Raw genomic sequence first — 22,839 nt, 5'->3', positions numbered from 1 at the left:
TTTATATAGTGAACGTAAACGGCTGGAGCTTGAAAAGAACCTTTTGGTATGCAGCAAGGCAGATCAGTGGAAGTAAGTAAAGGATGGCATTGTGTTGATACTGTGTGTCCTCATAGATCCAGTTGTTAACATTAATTGTGAATGTAAGTCCTGTTAAAATGTACTTGGTGATTTTTTTTTGGTGGATTTTTCTGCCAAATGTAATGTCTGCTATCATAAGGTGACCTAACTTTAGTTTATCCCACAGGTTTGGCACCAACTTTGTAGTGGTCAACTGTAGCCTTAAATTCAAACATAAAGGTGTTCACTAGGTCAGACCATGTACTTTCTGACAGAACGCTCTCTCCCCCTTCTCACTTACATTTTTGCAAAGTTTACCTTCCATTGTGAGATTGATAATATGGAAATGCCAGTAATTCAAGCTGACACCAATGCAGTTAAGAATAGATAGCTTTATTTGTCTGCACATTGTAAGTATGCAGGAGTATCAAAGCAATAGGAATCAACCTCAGAGCAGATATTATATTGTCCAGTTGTCAGCTGAGAATGCACTTTGTCAATGATGCCTATCTGGATTTGGTTATTCAAATATATCCTTGCAGAGCCTAGCCATAATTCATATCTTTCCCATGAAATTATGCTCCAGCCAGCATTAATTATTCCCTGATCCAATGTAAAGGTATGGCATGATAGCATAGCACTTGGCATAACACTACTACAACACCAGCGACCTGGATTCAATTCCTGCCACTGTCTGTAGGAGTTTCTACGTTCTCACCGTGAATGTGTGGGTTTCTGCTGGGTGCTCTGGTTTCCTCCTACATTCCAAAGACATACAGGTTAATATGTTAATAGGTCACATGGGTATACTTGGGCAGCACGTGCTCTCTGGGTCAGAAGGGCCTGTTACTGTGCTGATTCTCTTAAACTGAATCTGAATCTAAAGACCTTGTTTAGGATTTAGATAACGATATTCCACATAAAAGCCTCAGAGTGGTATTTTCTTCCTAACTAAAGTAAAGCTACATTTCTGTCATTAATATACATTAAAATTTTGCCCAGAAATAAGCTAAATAATGTTAAAACCATGTTTTCATCTTGTGTCAATGAGATAAATCTCACATTTTTTTTGTTCTTTTTCTCCACTTGGTGTCTACGAATATGTTGTTTCTATACTGCCATGTTTACGGTTGGTTGCTAAACAATACCTACTTTCCTACTGCACTTAATTCAGATGGCTCAATTTTAAAGCTTCGCCTCTGTGTTCCTGCCTTTCTTCCTTGCATCTTCTTGGTTGTCGCACTTAGTGGGTTCAGGATTTTATTTTAGATGCATATTGTTGCGATCCCAAAAATAGGAGGAATCATTCACAGCATTTCTCACATAACTGAAAAACAAAAAAAATGCAAATGCTGGAAATCTGAAATAAAAATGGAAAAGTTTACCTCTTCCACCTATCACGTCCCAGTTTCTTACTTCATTTCCCCTTCCCCAACCACCAACCTTTCCCTTCACCTAGTTTCACCTATCACCTACCAGCTTGTACTCCTTCCCCTACCCTCAACCTTATTCAGACTTCTTTCTCCTTCCTTTCCAGTCCTCATGAAGGGTTCTCAATCTGAAACGCTGATTATTTATTGCTCCATAGGTGCTGCCTGACTTGTTAAGTGTGTGTTGCTCTGGATGTCCACCAGCTGTAAAATCTCTTGTTCATATATTGCAAAATATTGCAGGTCAGGCAGCAGCTTAGGGGAAAGAATGTAAAGTTGATGTCCTTTCAATTTGTGGTGTCTTTGCTAACACCCTGCTCTTTTATTCAATTCCAGGCTAAGACATGCCCAATTGAAAAGTTATTTGAAAGAAGTGAATGAAAGGGAGAGAAAAGCCCAACTTCGCAACCAACAGTTGCTCAAAGATTTCGGGAGTATTGAAGCACAAATCTCAGCATTAACTACAAGTTTAGACACATGGAAACAAATGAAGGTAGAATATTACTAAATGTTAACCCAATAATTTTCTATTCAATAGGTTAACATTTTAGAATATTAAGTGTTTAATTATGCAAAAGATGCAGAATGCCTAATTGTTATTATAAGGCATTGACTTTAGTCAAATTTCAGATCCCAGCACTATTTTCTTCACTTGTCTCTACCACTACAGAAAATCCTCCTCCAGCCCCTCACCAGGATACAAGCAATGTGTATTTTCCTTCTTTTTGACAAGTTTGCAACTCCTCTACTATGTGTTTTAATTCCCATGTTAAGACTCACAGGTCTAAACATGATTCTTTAGACCATATATGTCAAACTCAAGGCCCGCGGGCCAAATCCGGCCCGCGGTGGAATTATCTTTGGCCCGCGAGATAATATCTAATTACTATTAAAGCTGGCCCCAGTAATCGAAGCGCCTATGGCGTATGATATGGCTAATGCTGAGTTTATTCAGGTACCAGGTTTTCAGGGTTTTTAGTGTTTATTCGGCAGTCTTGCTCGGCAGTCTTCTTCATAAGAAACAGAATTTGTAAAGTGAAACACTTTGTAGTTATAGCAGAGACTGAGACACATGAGAGCAGGCTGAAAAAACGGAGGCAACGAAAGCTGCGTTCGCACGCGTCCGACTGATCCGGCCCGCATGAAGCTGCATTTTGCTCAATCCGGCCCATGACCTAAAATGAGTTTGACACCCCTGCTTTAGACTAACATCTTTGACCACACCCATTTCTGTACATTATCTGATTTCCACGAAATGCAAGCGTTTATCCTACAAGTTGCCTATATGTAAGTCCTGGTTAAGAATGTAAGAACATAAAGAGCAGAAGCAGGAGTAGACCAATCAGTATCTTAACATTCTCTGCTGCTTATTAAGATCATGGATGATGTTTAATCTCAGGTCCATATTCTGCACCATTCCCATATACCTTAATCCTTTTCCAATACTGTATATCAATCTGTCAGTCTCTGTTAAAGTTTGGAGGGGTTTGAGCTGGTATCAGAACATGGCAAAGGGATGAATGGAGAAAAAATTATAGAGATGGGTCTGTTGCTTTGAATACTTCATAATGATTTGGCAAATATTTTATAGGCAGATGCTCTTCTTGACACGACATTCTTTACCTGGGTTTGGGACTGACATTGGATAGGTAAAATTAGTCATCTCCAGCTCGGTTTCTGTTTTCAAAAGTGAAGCATTTTAGATCATTCTCTTGCTAGAATAAGTGCCTGCAGCCTAATAAAATGTAGGGCTTCCAGATAATTTATTTCAATAAAAGAAATAGAATACACCATTGTACTGAACTAACTGGATTAAGAAGCTTCCAAGTTTACTTTTTGGTCGATGCTGTTCTCAGCTTATATCTGTAGAATAACATGAAGCATTTTGTCATATGTTGGGATGTAGTAAAAAGATTGGCAATCTCTTTTTACTACATCCATGAGCATGTGTAAAATATTCACTTTTAGCCTTCTACTGCCCTCACAGTCTAGATATATGCAGTGAGTTAAACACCTTCTCAAAAACCACCTGAGCTGGAAGCTTCCTTCAGGGTTTTTAATAAGATCATACTTGTGAATTGCAGAAAGTCAAGTAAACTACATATTAAATTCAATACAGAATTGTTGTGTGCCTGAATATTCTAATATCCTAATACTGCCGATTATTCTCACATGGGTTTTAACACTGGTAGTGCACACATGCAGCACTCCATAACTATGCTGTGTAAAGAAGAGTTAACTCATGGTGTAATGATATCTTAATAATGATAGGCAATAAACATAATACTTCCTTCAAAATATATCTCTTAAATGTTTACTGATATTAACAAAGCTTAGGTCTCACAGATATTGCTGTATCAAGGGCAAATAAAGAGGAGATGGAGATGGATATCTTTCCACTATGTGCTTCAAAATGAAATCTAATTAACCCGTGCAGGAAATGATATATTAAAAAAACTTACATAAGTGGTGTTCATACAAAACAGACTGTGCCTCTAGAGGCTAAAACATTCCCAGCCTGGCATCCATAGGTTGTCAAATTTAACTATTGAAACTAAAAGTCAAATGATCGCATCAGTAAGTCTTTGGCAAAAGAAGGATAGTCTCAGAGACTGGTCTTCAAAACAGTCTTACTACATAGTCTTTAACTTTTTCACTTCAAAAATGTTGGCCTTGATGACATCCTTGCTTGTGGTAATGTGTAATGAGCAGACAGGTGACATGGTGTTTATCCAGAATGACAATTGGGTGAGTTGCCTCTAAAGTGAGAGTTTTGCCTTGCACAGCATGAATCCAGCTTCACTATGTCCAGCAGCGTCAGTTGTTTTCAGGTACCTCTGTGATTCAGTCCCAAATTATGTCTTTCCCTTGAGAGTTAGTAAGGGACCGTTACCAAATATGTTAGCTCTCATGTGGTACCCTAGAATCTTGTTGTCTAGTTTGTGGTCAAGAATCTGAGGTAGTCTCAATGAAGCTGTGGAACATTTGTTTGATGCCTGCCATCGCTGTCACAGTCTCTGTTCTGAAATGAATGAAGATCCAAGTAAACTGCCATTGAGGCCTGGAGCCTGAAAGAGCATGTTGTTCAGAAATATGCCTTTGAACTGTGCAGTTGAACCAAAGACAATTCATATTTGTGGAGATTTTGGGGGTGGTAAACACTGAAGTTGGGCAAATATCAGTTTTCTTTTTCGGAAGCTGGTGGAGGGGCTAACTCAGCATGATTGTTCCTGAACTTCATGTAATGATCTTTCTTTTCTAGTATCCTTCTCAAGTGAGGGACATGAGTCACCTAAGGACCTGTCCTCTGTTTTTTGGTAGGAATTGTTGTGGAAAGTGGAAAGGAAAGGAAGCTACCCAACTGTTTGACTCATCTTTGCTAAACTCTTTGTTCATGATTTGAAGGAAGATACCAGCTTATAGTTTTCTTCCAAGTGACAGAAGGCCAGTTTGCCTAAATCTGGTTGAGCAGAGATAAGTCTGACAGGATACTTGATTTACTAACCTACACTCTTCTCTTTCATGATGAATCTACTCTCACAGGGTCTGAAATGACCTGGGCATCCATTGTCCAGGATGTTAGTCTTAAATGTGCTGGCAGTAGGCTGATGAGCACCATTGAAACAGACTTCACCCATTATGACCCGACCCAGGTCCAGTCATTGCGCACAAGGAGCATTTTGTTGACTATTGTGCTGTTCATGCACCTAATGTACATGGATGGTGTCTCTGGCAAGCAACAGTAGAATTTCAGCAGAAGAATCAGAATCATGTTTATTATCACCAGCATGTGATGTGAAATTTGTTAACTTAGTAGCAGCAGTTCAATGCAATACATAATAGAGGAAATAAAATAATAATAAATAAATAAATCTTATTCAGTATACTTTATATAGTATACATATAAAATGATCAAAAATCATGCAAACAACAGAAATACTATATATTTTTTAAAAAGTGAGTTAGTATCCAAGTGTTCAATGTCCATTTAGGGATCGGATGGCAGAGGGGAAGAAGCTGTTCCTGAATCGCTGAGTCTGTGTCTTCAGGCTTCTGTATCTCCTACCAGATGGTAACAGTGAGAGAAGAGCATACCCTGGGTGTTGGAGGTCATTAATAATGGACGCTGCCTTTCTGAGATGCCACTCCTTGAAGATGTCCTGGGTTCTTTGTAGGCTAGAACCCAAGAATCAGAATCAGTTTTATTATCATTGGCATGTGATGTGAACTTTGTTAACTTAGCAGCAGCAGTTCAATGCAATAGATAATCTAGCAGAGAGAAAAAATAATAAATAAACAAGTAAATCAATTATGTATATTGAATAGATTAAAAAATGCAAAAACAGAAATAATACATATTTTAAAAAGTGAGGTAGTGTCCAAGTGTTCAATGTCCATTTAGGAATCTGATGGGAGAGGGGAAGAACCTGTTCCTGAATCACTGAGTGTGTGCCTTCAGGCTTCTATATTTCCTACCTGATGGTAACAGTGAGAAAAGGGAATGCCCTGGATGCTGGACGTCCTTAATAATGGACGCTGCCTTTCTGAGACACTGCTCCCTAAAGATGTCCTGGGTACTTTGTAGGCTAGTACCCAAGATGGAGCTGACTAGATTTACAACCTTCTGCAGCTTCTTTCGGTCCTGTGCAGTAGCCCCCCCATACCAGATAGTGATGCAGCCTGTCAGAATGCTCTCCACAGTACAACTATAGAAGTTTTGAGTGTGTTTGTTGACATACCAAATCTCTTCAAACTCCTAATAAAGTATAGCCACTGTCTTGTTGTCTTTATGACTACATCAATATGTTGGGACCAGGTCAGATCCTCACAGATCTTGACATGCAGGAACTTGGAATTACTCACTCTCTCCAACTTCTGATCCCTCTATGAGGATTGGTATGTGTTCCTTCGTCTTACCCTTCTGGAAGTCCACAATCAGCTCTTTGTCTACTGACGTTGAGTGCCAGGTTGTTGCTGCAGTACCACTCCACTAGTTGGCATATCTCACTCCTGTAAGCCCTCTCGTCACCACCTGAGATTCTACCAACAGTGGTTGTATCATAAGCAAATTTATAGATGGTACTTGAGCTGTGCCTAGTAGAGCAGTGGGCTAAGCACACATCCCTGAGGTGCACCAGTGTTGATCATCAGCGAGGAGGCAATGTTACAACCATTCCGCACAGATTGTGGTCTTCCGGTTAGGAAGTCGAGAATCCAATTGCAGAGGGAGGTACAGGGCCCCAGGTTCTGCAACTTCTCAATCAGGATTATGGGAATGATGGTATTAAATGCTGAGCTATAGTCGATGAACAGCATCCTGACATAGGTATTTGTGTTGTCCAAGTGGTCTAAAGCCATGTGAAGAGCCATTGAGATTGCATTTGTGGTTGACCTATTGTGGTAATAGGCAAATTGCAATGGGTCCAGGTCCTTGATGAGGCAGAAGTTCCGTCTCATCATAACCAACCTCTCAAAGCATTTCATCATTGTAGATGTGAGTGATACCGGGTGATAGTCATTAAGGCAGCTCATGTTATTCTTCATAGGCACTGATATAATTGTTGCCTTTTTGAAGCAAGTGGGAACTTCTGCCTGTAGCAGTGAGAGGTTGAAAATGTCCTTGAATATTCCCGCCAATTGGTTGGCACAGGTTTTCAGAACCTTACTGGGTCATCGGAACCTTCCGCCTTGCGAGGGTTCACTCTCTTTAAAGACAGCCTAACATCGGCCTCTGAGACAGAGATCACAGGGTCATCAGGTGCAGCAGGGATCTTCACAGCTGTAGTTGTATTTTCCCTTTCAAAGCGGGCATAGAAGGCATTGAGTTCATCTGGTAGTGAAGCATGGCATCTGATGTCACCTCCAACCTCACTCAAAGTTGTCTCTTCACCCTTGAACTAGCCTTCTGCAGATCATACCTGGTTTTCTAGTATAGTCCTGGATCGCCAGACTTGAATGCCACAGATCTAGCCTTCAGACGATGTACCTCCTGGTTCATCCATGGCTTTTGGTTTGGTAGTGTGCAGTCAGTCTTTGTAGGCACATACTTATCCACACAGGTTTTAATGAAGTCGATAACAACTGCAGCGTACTCATCCAGGTTCGAAGATGAATCCCTGAATATAGCCCAGTCCACTGATTCAAAGCAGTCTTGTAGGTGCTCCTGTGCTTCCCTTGTCCATACCTTCTTGGTCCTCACTACTGGTGCTGTAGTCTTAAGTCTTTGCCTTTACTCAGGGAGTAGAAATACAGCCAGGTGATCGGACTTGCCGAAGTGAGGGCGTGGAATAGCACGGTAGGCATTCTTGATGGTGGTGTAGCAATAGTCCAGTGTGTTGTTTCCTCTGGTATTGCAATTGATCTGTTGATGGTAATTGCTTAGTGATTTTTTTTCAGACTGGCCTGGTTAAAATATCCCAAAACAATCTCAGGTATCTCAAGTGGAAGAATCTTGTCAGCTTTGTCCTTAAGATATGAATGACTGCGTGCAGCTTCAGGAATTGGGAATATTGTTACATTCAAGGAGAGTTATTAAGGGTAGGCAGACCTCCTCTCCTATTGATTCCACAATATATCCACTAGTTCTTCTGGCAATTTCTGATGTTCCAGAACTTGTTTCAGAGTGTATGAGGAAATAGAACCTTGAATACTGAATATATCAACTAATATTGATTTTACAAAAGACTTATTGCTCTGATCATCTAGTACCACACGTCTTTATTTTTTGCTCAGTATGTTCTTTTGGGTAGGCATATTTTAGAGCAGGATTTGCCTTGTAGTTCTGTGCATGAGGAAGTAGCAATGTCTCATTGATGTTCAGCTGCCTCCCCATTGTGCTCTGCTGCGGTTATGTTGGAACCAGTAGTAGCCCAAAGTGCTGGAACTGAATGAAATACTGGTATGTGCGAGTCACTGTTGCACTCAGTGTAGTGGATGATAATGCTACAGTCTATTGCTTGCTGTATTGTTGAAACGCAACATTTGAAACATACTGAGTGCTCTTTTAGAAAGTGTCTTTAGTTTCCAGGCGGTTTTTTTCTGAATCTTCTGCCTGTCCTTAAGGGGTAAGGATTCTTATACACAGGGTATTATTATCAGGGTTCATGACAGAGTTTTCTACTTCAGTTTTGTTGACCATGAGTTCTGGTTTCCCATGATTTTGTTGAAGCTCTCTCTGTGAATGACATGTTACTGAAAGTTGAGAGCATAATCTAGGGTCATTTCACGTCTCTGCATGGAAGCAAGTGACTTCCACAAACAATGAAAATGGTGGATAGTGGGCACGATGCTTCATTTTATACTTAAACCCTTTAGTTATCTATGGTTCTTGCATGTAGCTTTGTAGTTTCTCAACTATAGGGTTTATTCCTCTTGCTGTGTCCAAGTAACTCAGTCCTAGCAGGTAGCCCCTGATATTGCAGCTTGTAGTTCTAACAATAGATTTGCAAGCTCAAGTAGCTTCTGCGGTTCATTGTGTGAGAGCTTTGGAAAATTATCAAATTTGCTGACAAGATATTCTTCAGTTGCCTCTGGAGAACCACAGCATTTTCAATCCCACAGCTAGATTATTAATGTGCACTGGCCTAATCTTTCTTGCATTTTGCAGTAACTCCTCACCAAGCCACGTACAAAGAAGGTCTGGCTCTTCACTATGTTTGAGACTCAGTTCTTCCACAGCATTGATAAAGCACAACTTCCAGGACAGATAACTGGGAGAATGGTTGTCAAACAAATTTAATCCTGCTGAGACTAGGTCCTGATGTGCTAGATACCGAGCCAAGTCTAATGCATCTTCAGGTTCTGAAAGAGGGCATTGTGGAGACAGTTTTGCCAAATGTACATCTTGGGATGGATGGAAGTCAGACTGTCCATATCCGTTAAAATGGGGCTGGTATCAGTAGCAACTCTTGACTGATGTCTTTGCTGTGATGAAACTGAAGAAGGACGTGAGTCTTTGCTGCTGTAGACCATGGCTGTCAATACCTGGACTATATGAAAGGCAAGTTGGCTGTGTGGTGTGGACAGCTTCTCCTTGTAGATCTGGAGCACTGTCTGTTTTATATCCAAAATATGTTTGGACATTCTTTCATAAGCTGCATTGGCTGTTGTGATGGCAAAGCATGACTGATTCTAGTTATAGACTCACCACTGTCTAAGTCAGCTGCTGTTTCATACTCCTTTGCCTCTGCTGAGGCAGCCTCATCTTCATGCTTTTCCCCGAGGGCAGTTATTGTAGCCTCTACATGTACTCTCTCCATGTCTATAGGGTGCTTTCTCTAAGTCTATGCCAACTTTCTCTATCTGCATAGAGATATCTATCTGGGATATCCCAGATTCTCTATCTGGGAGACTGTAGGTCTGACACGGTGGTCAGCAGCACAGGAGCGCCGCAGGGAACCGTACTCTCTCCGGTCCTGTTCACCCTGTACACATCAGACTTCCAATATAACTCGGAGTCCTGCCATGTGCAGAAGTTCGCTGATGACACGGCCATAGTGGGGTGTGTCAGGAATGGACAGGAGGAGGAGTATAGGAAACTGATACAGGACTTTGTGATATGGTGCGACTCAAACTACCTGCGTCTCAATATCACCAAGACCAAGGAGATGGTGGTGGACTTTAGGAGATCTAGGCCTCATATGGAGCCAGTGATCATTAATGGAGAATGTGTGGAGCAGGTTAAGACCTACAAGTATCTGGGAGTACAGTTAGACGAGAAGCTAGACTGGACTGCCAACACAGATGCCTTGTGCAGGAAGGCACAGAGTCGACTGTACTTCCTTAGAAGGTTGGCGTCATTCAATGTCTGTAGTGAGATGCTGAAGATGTTCTATAGGTCAGTTGTGGAGAGCGCCCTCTTCTTTGTGGTGGTGTGTTGGGGAGGAAGCATTAAGAAGAGGGACGCCTCACGTCTTAATAAGCTGGTTAGGAAGGCGGGCTCTGTCGTGGGCAAAGTACTGGAGAGTTTAACATCGGTAGCTGAGCGAAGGGCGCTGAGTAGGCTACGGTCAATTATGGAAAACTCTGAACATCCTCTACATAGCACCATCCAGAGAAAGAGAAGCAGTTTCAGCGACAGGTTACTATCGATGCAACGCTCCTCAGACAGGATGAAGAGGTCAATACTCCCCAATGCCATTAGGCTTTACAATTCAACCGCCAGGACTTAAGAACTTTTTAAAAGCTATTATAAATGCTTTTTGAGATATTGATTTAGATGCATATCATATTGTATGTAATTAGTTTTGCTACAACAAGTGTATGGGACATTGGAAAAAAAAAGTTGAATTTCCCCATGGGGATGAATAAAGTATCTATCTATCTATCTATCTGGCCTTTGCACCTAGCATAAGCCAGTCTCATTCTCACTGCTCCTTTAGAGTGGTTTTGTGCTGTAGCAATGCTAATCGCAGATTTGTTCAAGTGCTTGGACATGCAATCGATGTGCTGTGTTCTGAACTGACTTCCAGATCTCAGCTGTTGATGTTGCTTGGGCCAGTAGCTGAAATTCTGTATGGTGTTCAGGTGCACACCCATTCCACAGCTGACGGCTTTGAAGATGAGTTTTCTTTTCACTACTGCCCTCACAGTGCAGATATACAAAGCTATGCAGTGAGTTTCTCAAAAATCACCCAAGATGGAAGCTTCCTTCAGGGTTTTTAATGAGATTGTAATTATTAAACTGCAGAAACTTAAGTAAAATATGTATTAAATTCAATACAGAATAGCGTGTACTTGAACATGCTAACACTGCTGATTATTCTCGCAAATGGTGTTAACAAAGGTAATACACTCATGCAAGACTCCATAACTATGCTGTGTCACAAGAGTAAGCTCATGACACAATGATATCTTAATAATGATGGGCGATAAACATAATACTTGCTTCAAAATATATATCTCCTAAATGTTTACTGATATAAACAAAACTTAAGACTTACAGAGCAAACACGAGGAAATCTGCAGATGCTGGAAATTCAAACAACAACACACACAAAATGCTGGTGGAACACAGCAGGCCAGGCAGCATCTATAGAGAGAAGCGCTTTCGACGTTTCGGGCCGAGACCCTTCATCAGGACTAACCGAAAGGAAAGATAGTAAGAGATTTGAAATTAGTGGGGGGAGGGGGAAATGCAAAATGATAGGAGAAGACCAGAGGGGGTGGGATGAAGCTAAGAGCTGGAAAGGTGATTGGCGAAAGTGATACAGAGCTGGAGAAGGGAAAGGATCATGGGATGGGAGGCCTCAGGAGAAAGAAAGGAGGCGGGGGGAGCACCAGAGGGAGATGGAGAACAGGCAAACAACTAAATATGTCAGGGATGGGGTAAGAAGGGGAGGAGGGGCATTAACGGAGTGCTACACCTGCTCTTACACTTCCTCCCTCACCACCATTCAGGGCCCCAGACAGTCCTTCCAGGTGAGGCGACACTTCACCTGTGAGTCAGCTGGTGTGGTATACTGCGTCCGGTGCTCCCGGTGTGGCCTTTTATACATTGGTGTGATCCGACACAGACTGGGAGACCGTTTCGCTGAACACCTGTGCCAGTAAAAGCAGGATCTCCCAGTGGCCACACATTTTAATTCCACGTCCCATTCCCATTCTGATATGTCTATCCATGGCCTCCTCTACTGTCAAAATGAATCCAAACTCAGGTTGGAGGAACAACACTTTATATACCGGCTGGGTAGCCTCCAACCTGATGGCATGAACATTGACTTCTCTAACTTCCGTTAATGCCCCTCCTCCCCTTACCCCATCCCTGACATATTTAGTTGTTTGCCTGTTCTCCATCTCCCTCTGGTGCTCACCCCCTCCTTTCTTTCTCCTGAGGCCTCCCGTCCCATGATCCTTTCCCTTCTCCAGCTCTGTATCACTTTCGCCAATCACCTTTCCAGCTCTTGGCTTCATCCCACCCCCTCTGGTCTTCTCCTATCATTTCGCATTTCCCCCTCCCCCCACTACTTTCAAATCTCTTACTATCTTTCCTTTCGGTTAGTCCTGACGAAGGGTCTCGGCCCGAAACGTCGACAGCGCTTCTCCCTATAGATGCTGCCTGGCCTGCTGTGTTCCACCAGCATTTTGTGTGTGTTGTTGTTAAGACTTACAGATATTTCTGTTTCAGGGGCAAATAAAGAGGGGATGGCAATGGATGTCTTTCCGCCATGTGCTTCAAAATGAAATCCAATTAATCTGCACAGGAAATGATATGTTAGAAAAAAACAACTTGTGTACAGGAAGTGATGTCCATACAAAACAAATTGCATTCAAAATGAACTGCACCTCCAGAAGCCAGAACAAGCCTATTAAGTACCTCATTGGCAGACTGGATCTAGGTCAGGGGTGGGCAAACTTTTTGACTTGTGGGCCACAAAGGGTTCTAAAATTTGACAGGGGGGCTGGACCAGGAGCAGATGGACGGAGTGTTTTGGTAATACACCTCATAAGAGAAAATAAAATATCATGGGATATGTAGAAAACATGTGCTTTAATTTCAATTGAAAATGAACAAATGCATTACAACAAAATATCTGTCTTTGAAGTCCTATGGTATTTATCTATTTATTGAAATGACTTTTAAAACACTGAAAATTAAATGAATAAAATACAGCTTTTTTAATAGTAACAGTTATTATTTTAAAGCACTGAAAATTCTGTTATCCTTCAAGATATTATCATCATCACTCTCCTCCTGACTGTCTTCATTTCAAAAACGGTAGGAGATGCAGGTCTACTTGTCCTGCTCCTTCTTATTTAATTGTCCCCTGTGCCAAAACTCAACAACGACCAGCACAAGGACAGAACAGTGACAGCGCGCCAGTATGCGGAGCACGTTATTTGATCTGGAGCGCATTTTTTATTTTGAGAACGTACGTGCACCTGCGCACTACTCATGTCCATCACTTAACAGAAATGACATGTAACATGTAAGGCTTATTGAAAAAAATATTTTCAAATGCATTTTTTACATAACACAACGAAGAAACTTATTTTTAATTTCAGTGGGAACAGTGTTGTTGGTCTCCCTTTTTAGCCAGCGCATCAAAGTCTGGATTTAGTTTTGTTGTGGCGATTCTCAGGATGGATCTGAGGTGTTGGTCAGTTAACTTGGATCTGTGGCTGGCTTTGTTGATGTTCATGACGCTGAACGCCTGTTCACACAAATAGGTCGAGCCGAACAACGCCAGCATCTTCTGTGCAGTCCTCCGGAGGTTTGGAAACACCTCTTTACCAAGTGAAGCATAAAAGTCATTCAGTTTAAGAGAGTTGAACTTCTCTTTTAAGACAGGGTCAGACTGAAGGTCGATCAGTTCCAGCTGTAGCTCCTCTGGTGCTGTTTCAGGATCTTGTGACGGGGACAGGCCACCAACTGAAGTGACTTGTCAATTTTTTCAAAATCAGAAAAGCGACGGCAGAATTCTCTGTGCAGCGCATCCAGTGACTCGCTGTATTTTTTCACATTTGCGCCGGCCTCTTCCAGCGTGGCTAGTGTGGGAAAATGAGTGAATAACTTATTCAAAATTTGCCTGGAGAAAAAAGCCAGCTTGGATTTAAAGGCTTTCACGTTTGTGTACATGTCATGCACAAACTGATCCTTCCCCTGTAGCTTCACGTTCAGTTCATTCATGTGTGAAAATATATCCACAGCAAACGCAAAGTCACAAAGCCAGCTCTTGTTGCTCAGCTCAGGAAATTCGCCGGCCTTCCTCAGTAACTCCAAAAATGCACCGATCTCCTCTTTGAGCTCCCATACTCGTTGAAACACTTTGCCCAAACTTAACCAGCGGACACGGGAGTGATAAAGTAGGTCCTGGTGATCCGCATCAGTTTCCTCCAGGAACGTGATGAACTGACGGTGCTGAAGTCCCCTTGCACGTATAAAGTTGACAAGTTTTACGACAGGATTCACAACATAATTCAGCTGTAATACCGACTTACATAGAGATTCCTGGTGGATGATGCAGTGAAGGAAAATAACATCCTGTTCAGGATTTTCATCTTTCACTTTATTCTGTATTCTCCTCAGCAGGCCGACATTTTTCCCTGTCAAATAAGGAGATCCATCTGTGGTGACGTTGATAAGTTTACTCCAAGGGAGCTTCATATTTTCGATGACAGCAGACACCCGGTCATACAAGTCCTCTCCCCGTGTTTTTCCTTTCAGAGACTCCATTGTCAAAAACTCCTCCGTTATTTCAAAAGTATTGTCAATTCCTCGGATAAAAATGAGGAGCTGAGCAGTGTCTTTTACATCGTTGCTTTCATCCAGTGCTAATGAATATAACGTGAACGACTCTGCCTTTTTATTTAAGTCGCTGGTTATATCTTCATCTATCAGTTCCACATGGCGAGTCACTGTCCTGCGTGATAAACTAATTTTTTCAAATTTGTCTTTGCTCTCCGGACACAATACACCTGCTGTCTCCACCATACATTCTTTTAAAAACTCACCTTCAGACAGAGGCTTGCTGGCCTTTGCTAATTTGAATGACAGCATAAAACTCGCCTTGGTACTTGACTCATGAATGGCAGTTTGACGGTGAAAAAAATTTTGTTGAGCCTGTAAATTAGCTGCCAACCTCTGAGCATTAGCTTCCCGTTCTTTCGTTGACTGGTTGCTAGCATAGTTGGCATGTTTTGTGGCAAAGTGACGGCTGATATTATATTCTTTAAAAACCGCCACAGTCTCTTGGCATATCAGGCATACAGCAGTTGATCGGTGTTCAGTAAAAAGATATTTAGTTGTCCACTCCTTATTAAACACCCGACATTCTCTATCCACTTTTCTTAGCTCCACTCATCTTTACAGAAGGGGTGAGAGGTCAAAGAGTAAAGCGCAAATGTGGAATAATACGCTGCACCTCAACAAAGGTCAATGTATATAGAGTGCGTCATCTATTGGGAAAACGCCAGAATTGCGGGGAAAAAACATTAACAAGGTTTATTAATATAATTTCATCAAGTTCTGCGGGCCGTATTAAAAAGCTTAACGGGCCGCATATGGCCCCCAGGCCGTAGTTTGCCCATGCCTGATCTAGGTGAACGAGTAGAGCAATACTAAGTTATTCTGAATTCCAAATCTTCAGAAGATCAAACTGGAGCTATTATAAAATAAACAGTATTTGAAAAAGTTTTCATTGCCTCAGGTAATGCTGAGGCTATATCTTGTCTGCTCAATAATCATCAGCTCCGTAACAAAATTGTTTTATAACTATTCATTTAGTACATGACAATTCATTGCAACAGTCATCTTCAAAACCTGCATTAATGACATTTACTTTCTGCAAATCAATGTTTCTACATTTTTATTGCATGTTTCATCTGCCAATCAAATCTTTCCAAATGTATGATTAAAATTTCAAATTAACCTTATTCTGGTATTTTAATAGTTTTTTTGTTTAATGAATCCCGAGTCCCATCTTGAAGTAATGTTAAAAAAGCAACACCAATTCACATTTTGTGAGTTAGATTTTCATTTTTAAGCATGCATCACACTCATTTTTAGAAATGATGCAGATTTCTTAGGAATGAAGGATCGAAAGTGGATGCTGAAAGTGGGGAGCTGGTAATATGGGATATTTAGTTGTTAATCACGTGTTCTGCAAATTTGCATGGAATAATTTTGAAACAGATAAGTATGAAAAAATCTACATCTAATTTGTGTTTTACCTTTTGTAGGTCTGAAATTTTACACCTTTATTTATTTATTTACTAATACAATGCAGTGTAGGCCCTACCGGCACTTCAACCTACACTGCCCAGCAAACCCAAACACGATTAACCTCAACCTAATCGCAGAACAATTTACAATGACCAATTAATCTACCCAGTACATCATTGGACATTGGGAGGAAACTGATGAACCCAGAGAAAACCCATGGGGAGAATGTAGAGACTCCTTACAGAACAGTGCCAGAATTGAACTCCGAACTCCGGAACACCCTGAGCTGTAATAGCATTGCACTAACCGCTACGCTACCATGGCAGATAATGAGAGGACAAACATTAAAAAAACTCACCCTTTCACTCCAATTCATAGCGGACTGTTGCTTTAGTTACTCAAAAATCTTTGCCAATGAATGAATTGGGTGCATGTTGACATTTGGAAACTCTAATTTAGAATTATCTGTTAGAGTAGCAAATGGTTATTAGTTATGATACCTGATATTTTTTATCATTAGTTAACCTTTGTACATGAGAAAATAAGTGCTTCCCAGAAGATATTATGTCAATTGTTCAATAGATGTTTATTGATGTTAATATATTTCAATTTGCAGTTAGCTGTATTTGTAGTATACTATTGCGTTTTTAACCATTTATAGTTAGGCAACAATTTTTAACTAAAAATGATATGAAGAAGTTGAATATAATATCGAAAGACAATGTCTACAAGATAACTATTGTTAAAACATAACTTTGGAATAAATAGAACATGGCACATTGATTTAAAAAAAATAGGCAATGAAAATGTTTAAAATAAATTAATGATTAAAAAACCAACCTCATAATTCAAGATTCTTAACAAACTTTGTGGGAGCTAAGGTTCTTGCAAAAGTGGTTGGTATTTCATAAGAGCAATGATGCAATTCACACTTAGAATTTGTTGTATTTTGAATGTCCAATCTCCATCTCGCTACCAAAGCGAAGTAACAGGCAGAGAGGATGTACTTTCTTATATGGAGACTCTTGTGATCTTTATGTGCTATTGAGCATGTCTTTATTTCTTTTTTTTAAGAGATGGCATTTGAATTTGTCTTTCAGCAAGGCCAATCAAGGGCGATCCTCATATTCAGTCTACTCTCTTCTAGTGTGTGTGTGTGTATATATATATATATATATATATATATATATATATATATATATATATATATATGATGCTTAATACAGTATAACACAGTGTTTAATAGTGTAACTGAAGCGTCCATACTTCATATTGTGTTCAACAATATCTATTCACTATAGAATTACAACACCAGTGTCCATGTTCCCGTAAGATCAAGGGTATTCAGGTGACATTGCTCTTACTTTCTGAGACTGAACATCCACACACTCATTAAGTTGTTAACTGTTCTATTCTCCCTACTTTTTGATGTTTGTTGGCTTTGTTCATGATTATGTACAATATGGTAATTGGTTGGAATAGTAATACTATTTGTATATACACCAAAATTTACTTAGCAACAAACAAAGAGGTATGGGTTTGAAGAAGGAACTGATAATAGATGATATTTGAGGCATCTCCATCTCCTCTCTGAGCATTGTTCAATGCCTACATCTACCTTGAGGTGATTAGTTGACTTCTGTTTCGTTAGGGAAATTATTGCTCACTATATAAGCTGTTCTGTCACATTACTGAAGTATTTACAATAATTGGATAATTAGTTACTCGTGGAGGATTTTCAGAAGGGAAAGTATGGATGTTTACATATTTTATAAACATATCTCGAATATGCTGCTACTGTCCAGAAAGAAGTTCCATTTAGACATTACTGGGAGATGGATAAAACGCTGAAGCCATGTTAGAAATTTGACAGCAGCCTTGTAAGGTCTTTTTCTGCCCAGCAGCATGATTAACCCTGTCTACCCTAGCCTCTCATCTGCCAAAAGTAGAAATTCCTGGTGGTCAAGCATTTTAATTCCAATTCCCATTCCCATTCCAACATGTCGATCCATGTCTGTCCCTTGTGCCAAGATGAGGCTACCCTCAGGATGGAGGAGCAACATCTTGTATTTGGTCTGGGTAGCTTCCAACCTGATGGCATGAACATTGATTTCTCCTTCTGGTAAGAAGAAATATTTTCCTCTACCTCCCTTCTTCTATATCCCATTCTGGCCTCTGACCCCTTCTCATTTACCCTCTTTCCCTTTCTACTATGGTCCACTCTTCTCTTCTATCAGATTCCTTTCTCTTCAGCCCTTTATCTTTCCTACTCACCTGGCTTCACCTATCACCTTCTAGCTGTCCTCCTTTCCCTCCCCCTCCACCTTTTTATTCTGGCGTCTTCCCCTTCCTTTCCAGTCCCAAAGAAGAGTCATGGCCCGAAACTTTGACTATTTATTCATTACCATAGATGCTGCTTGACCCGCTGAGTTTCTTCAGCATTTTGTGTGTGTTGCTTTGGATTTCCAGCACCTGCAGATTTTTCCATGTTTAATGTTCACAGAAATATCTAGGAGGACTATCTTTAGATTTTTGATTTTAAGAAGTACTGAATATCCTTTAGTTCCTTCCTGTCATTGAAGTTCAATATTTTTTAATATGCCTACACAGTACTTTGTGTCTTCCTCATTTGAGTGGTGTTGTGTCCAGTGGAGTGGTGAAGGTGTGGTCGAGAAAGCGGGATAAAATTTGCAATAGGTGGATTTATGGAAAAGCAAGTCAAATTGCGAACTGATACAGAGAGGGGTCTCACGTTGAACAACTGACTTGTCAGAGAAGGTTACAAACTTGAATTGAGGATTCTTAGTAAATAGAGGAAGGAGGGTTATTCTTGAGTTTTATTTCAAGCTAAACCCAGTCAAAGAAATGTATGTATAAACTGGTAGTAGATCAGTTTGTTCTTTAGGTCAAGAAACAGTTTTTCAGCAAGATTAGTTTATGCCTCCTTGCATAAGAGTGGTGCAGCAAAAACTCATGCAAGAAACAGATTAATCTCTTTATTGATTTCCATTGCTGGAAAGACTGAATAACTTCCCATTTTAGAACTTATCATTATGATCTGTTCTTTCATATCTTTCTTCCATTGCTAAGATACCACTGTCACACACCAACTTCAAATGCATTTTTAGTGAGAGACAGGCATCAGTTTTTAACATTGGCATCTACTTCATTTGATGGAAAGGTTAGACTGGAAGAGAAAATGGATACATTATTTAAGAAATAATTGAAAATGTACATTTAGAAAGGTTCAGAGTTAAAAGATTAAAGTTCAAACATTGAAGTTCAAAGTAAATTTATTATCAAAGTACATAAATGTGACATATACTACCCTGAGATGTATTTTCTTGTGGGCATTCACAGTAAATTCAAAGAAACAAATAGAATAAATGAAAAACAGCGCACAACAAGATGGGCAAGCAGCCAATATGCAAAAGACACCAAACAGTGCAAATACAAAAATAACAATAATAATGAATAAATAAGCAATAGATATCAAGAATATGATATGAAGAGTCCTTGAAACTGAGCCCACAGGTCATGGAAACAGTTCAGTGTTGGGGTGAGTGAAGTTATCCCGCCTGGTTCAAGAGTATAATGATTGAGGGGTAATTACTGTTCATGAACCTGATGGTGTGGGTCCTGAGTCTCCTGTACCTCCTTCCTGATGGCAGCAGCAGGAAAAGAGCATGATCTGAGTGGGCAGGATGTCCTTGATGATGGATACTGCTTTCCTATGACACCGCTCTATGTCGATGTGCTCAATGGTGGGAAAGGGCTTTACCCATGATGGTCTGGCCACTACTATTTATAGGATTTTCCATTCAAGAGCATCGGTGTTTCCATATCAGGCTGTGATGTCCATATACTCTCCACCACACATCTATGGAAGTTTGTCAAAGTTTTAGATGACATGTGGAATCTTCACAAACTTCTTAGAAAGTAGAGGTGCAACTGAGCTTTCTTTGTAATGGCACTTATGTGCAGGACCCAAGAACGTTCCTTTGGAAATATAGCACTGAGGCAAAGACATAAAATTTCTGCAAATTACAAAATAAATAAATAGTGCAAAAATGAATAATAGAGTTGTGTTCATGGACTAAGTGGTCCAGGACAGATCCTCTGATATGATAACACCCATGAATTTAAGGTTCTGACCCTCTCCACCTCTGATCCCCCAATGAAGAATGGCTCATGAACCTCTGGTTTCCTCCTCCTGAAGTCAATAATCAGCTCCTTGGTCTTGCTAACATTGAATGAGAGGTTGTTGCTATGGCACCACTCTGCCAGATTTTCAATCTCCCTCCTCTATCCTGATTCATCACCACCTTTGATTCGGCCAATGACCGTAAGATAAGATACAGGAGCAGAATTATGCCATTTGGCCCATCAAGTCTGCTCTGTCATTTCATCATGACTAGTCCATTTTTCCTCTCAGCCCCTATCTCCTGCCTTCTCCCTGTATCCATTCATGCCCTGACCAATAAAGAATCTTATCAACCTCTGCCATAAATATACATAAAGGCTTGGCCTCCAAAGCTACCTGTGGCAGTAAATTCCCCAGATTTACCACTCTGTCTAAAGAAATTCCTCCTTGCCTCCGTTCAGTGGTGTCACCGGTGAAGTCGGCAAACATAAATATGGCACTGGAACTTTGCTTAGCCTCACAGTCGTAAGTATGAAATGAGTAGAGTAGTGTGCTAAGAATATAGCCTTGCCGTGCACCTCTGATGCAGGAAATTTTGGAGGAAATGTTGTTGCCAATCCGAACTGTCTAGGGTCTGCAAGTGAGGAAACCGTGCATCCAGTTGCACAAGGAGATATTGAGGCCTTGGTCTTGGGGCTTATTGATTAGTTTTGAGAAGATGGTAGTATTGAATGCCAAGCTGTAACAAGTGAAGAACATCCTCATATGCATCTTCACTGTCCAGATGTTCCAGGGTTGAGTGAAGTGCCAATGAGATATGTTGTAACAATAGGCAAATTGGAGTGGATTCCAGTCACTCCTTAGGCAGGAATTGATATGTTTTATTAGTAACTTCTCAAAATACTTCATCACAGTGGGTGTAAGTGCTCAGCAAGTCAGGCAGCATCTGTGGAAATGAGCCAACAGAAGATGTTTTGGGCCAAGACCCCTCTTTAGGACTCAAGAAGAATCTCGGCCCAAAGTGTTGACTGATCATCTCACTGGATGCTGCCTGAGCTGTTGAGTTCCTCCAGCATTTTGTATGTGGCTTTGGATTTCTAGCATCTGCAGCATTTCTTGTGTTTAGGATCTAAGTGTTTGCTGGACAGGTTATCATGTTCTTCTTGAGCACTGGTATAACTGAAGCCTACTTGAGACAGGTGGATACCCTGGATTGCCAAAGTTAGAGGTAAAAGATATCAGTGAACATTCCAGCTAGTTGATCAGCACAAGACTTTAGTACTCAACCAGTAGCTTGTCTGGGTTAGATGCTTTCCATGGGGTCACCCTCCTGAACGACGCTTTCAGAGACTGAAATCAGAGGGTCATCAGGAGCTGTGAAGGTGTATCCATGTTTTGTCAGTCAAAGTGAGCATATAAAGCATTGAGCACATCTTGGAGCACAACCTCTTTGTCACATGTGTCGCCTGGTTTTATTTTGTGGGAAACAATAGCATTCAAGCCCTGCCACAGCTGTCTAGCACCCTTCTGTGATTCCAGACTTGCCACTTTGCATGTGAGATGTCTTTCCAGAAGTCATACTTGGACCTCTTGTATTTTACTTGGGTCGCCAGACCTGAACACTGCCAATGAGGCCCTTGGTAGATTGTGGATCTCCTGGTTCATCCAGGGCTTCTGGTTGGGGAAGACGCTGAATGATTTTGTGAGGATGCACTCATACACAACTGACTTTATAAAGTCCATGACAACTGTAACATATTTGTTCAGATTGTCTGATAAATCTTTGAACATGGCCGCAGTCCACTTGAAGCAGTCCTGTAGCCACTCTCTGCCTTCCACAGATGCCTTTTTGTTGTCATTACTTCTGGAGCCTTGCTCTTTAGCATCTGCCTGTATGCTGATAGGAGGTGCACAGCCGGGTGATCAGCAGTTGAGGGATGGAATGTTCAGCATCCCTTATGGTAGTATAGCAGTGGTTGAGTGTGTTGGGATCTCTGGTGCTGTAGGTGATACTTTGATTATAATTAGGTAGAGATTTCTTCAAGCTTGAAGTTCCCAGCAATGATTTGAAAGGCATTGGGTAGGCTGTTTCTTGTTTGCTAATCATGGCACTCATTAGATTGAGTCCTTGCTAAACATTGCTCTTTTGCAATATGTAAGCTGCAGTTTGGATCATGGAAGAGAACTCTCTTGGTAAGTTGAATTGTCAGCACTTAATTATTAGATGTTCCAGGTTGGGGGAGTGAGTGCGACAGAATTGCTACGTCCAAGCACCATGAAGAGTTTAAACACAGACCCCCACCTTTCGTCCTCTTCAAATCAGCAGTCCGGTCTATCCAGTGAATTGATAAGACCTCCAGTCTGACTACTGTATCCGGCTTGTCTGAGATTTGTCCATGTCTCCATGAAACCAAGGACACAGCAATCTCTCATTTCCGTCTGATTCAGCAATCCTGCTTTTTGGTCCTCATTAAGGGCCTCACCTTTGTCCCCCTTCGCCCACACCTCAGTGAGTTCCGCGTATGCCATGACGCTGAACTCTT

The 22,839-nt window shown here is 40.9% G+C and overlaps 1 protein-coding gene across 1 annotated transcript in view; it reads left to right on the top strand.

The window, feature by feature from the left end:
- The window catches only part of kiz (kizuna centrosomal protein), a 223,407-nt gene that overhangs the window by 22,790 nt on the left and 177,778 nt on the right, over positions 1-22,839 (top strand). Inside the window, exons 2-3 of the mRNA XM_073051369.1 lie at positions 10-72; positions 1,827-1,983. Coding sequence (XP_072907470.1) covers positions 10-72; positions 1,827-1,983 — 220 coding nt within the window. The remainder of the gene's footprint in view (positions 1-9; positions 73-1,826; positions 1,984-22,839) is intronic.

The sequence above is a fragment of the Hemitrygon akajei genome, chromosome 7 (assembly GCF_048418815.1).
Source record: "Hemitrygon akajei chromosome 7, sHemAka1.3, whole genome shotgun sequence".
Taxonomy (NCBI): domain Eukaryota; kingdom Metazoa; phylum Chordata; class Chondrichthyes; order Myliobatiformes; family Dasyatidae; genus Hemitrygon; species Hemitrygon akajei.
Note: the sequence above shows the minus strand (reverse complement) of the source record. Positions and strands in the feature narration are given on the sequence as shown.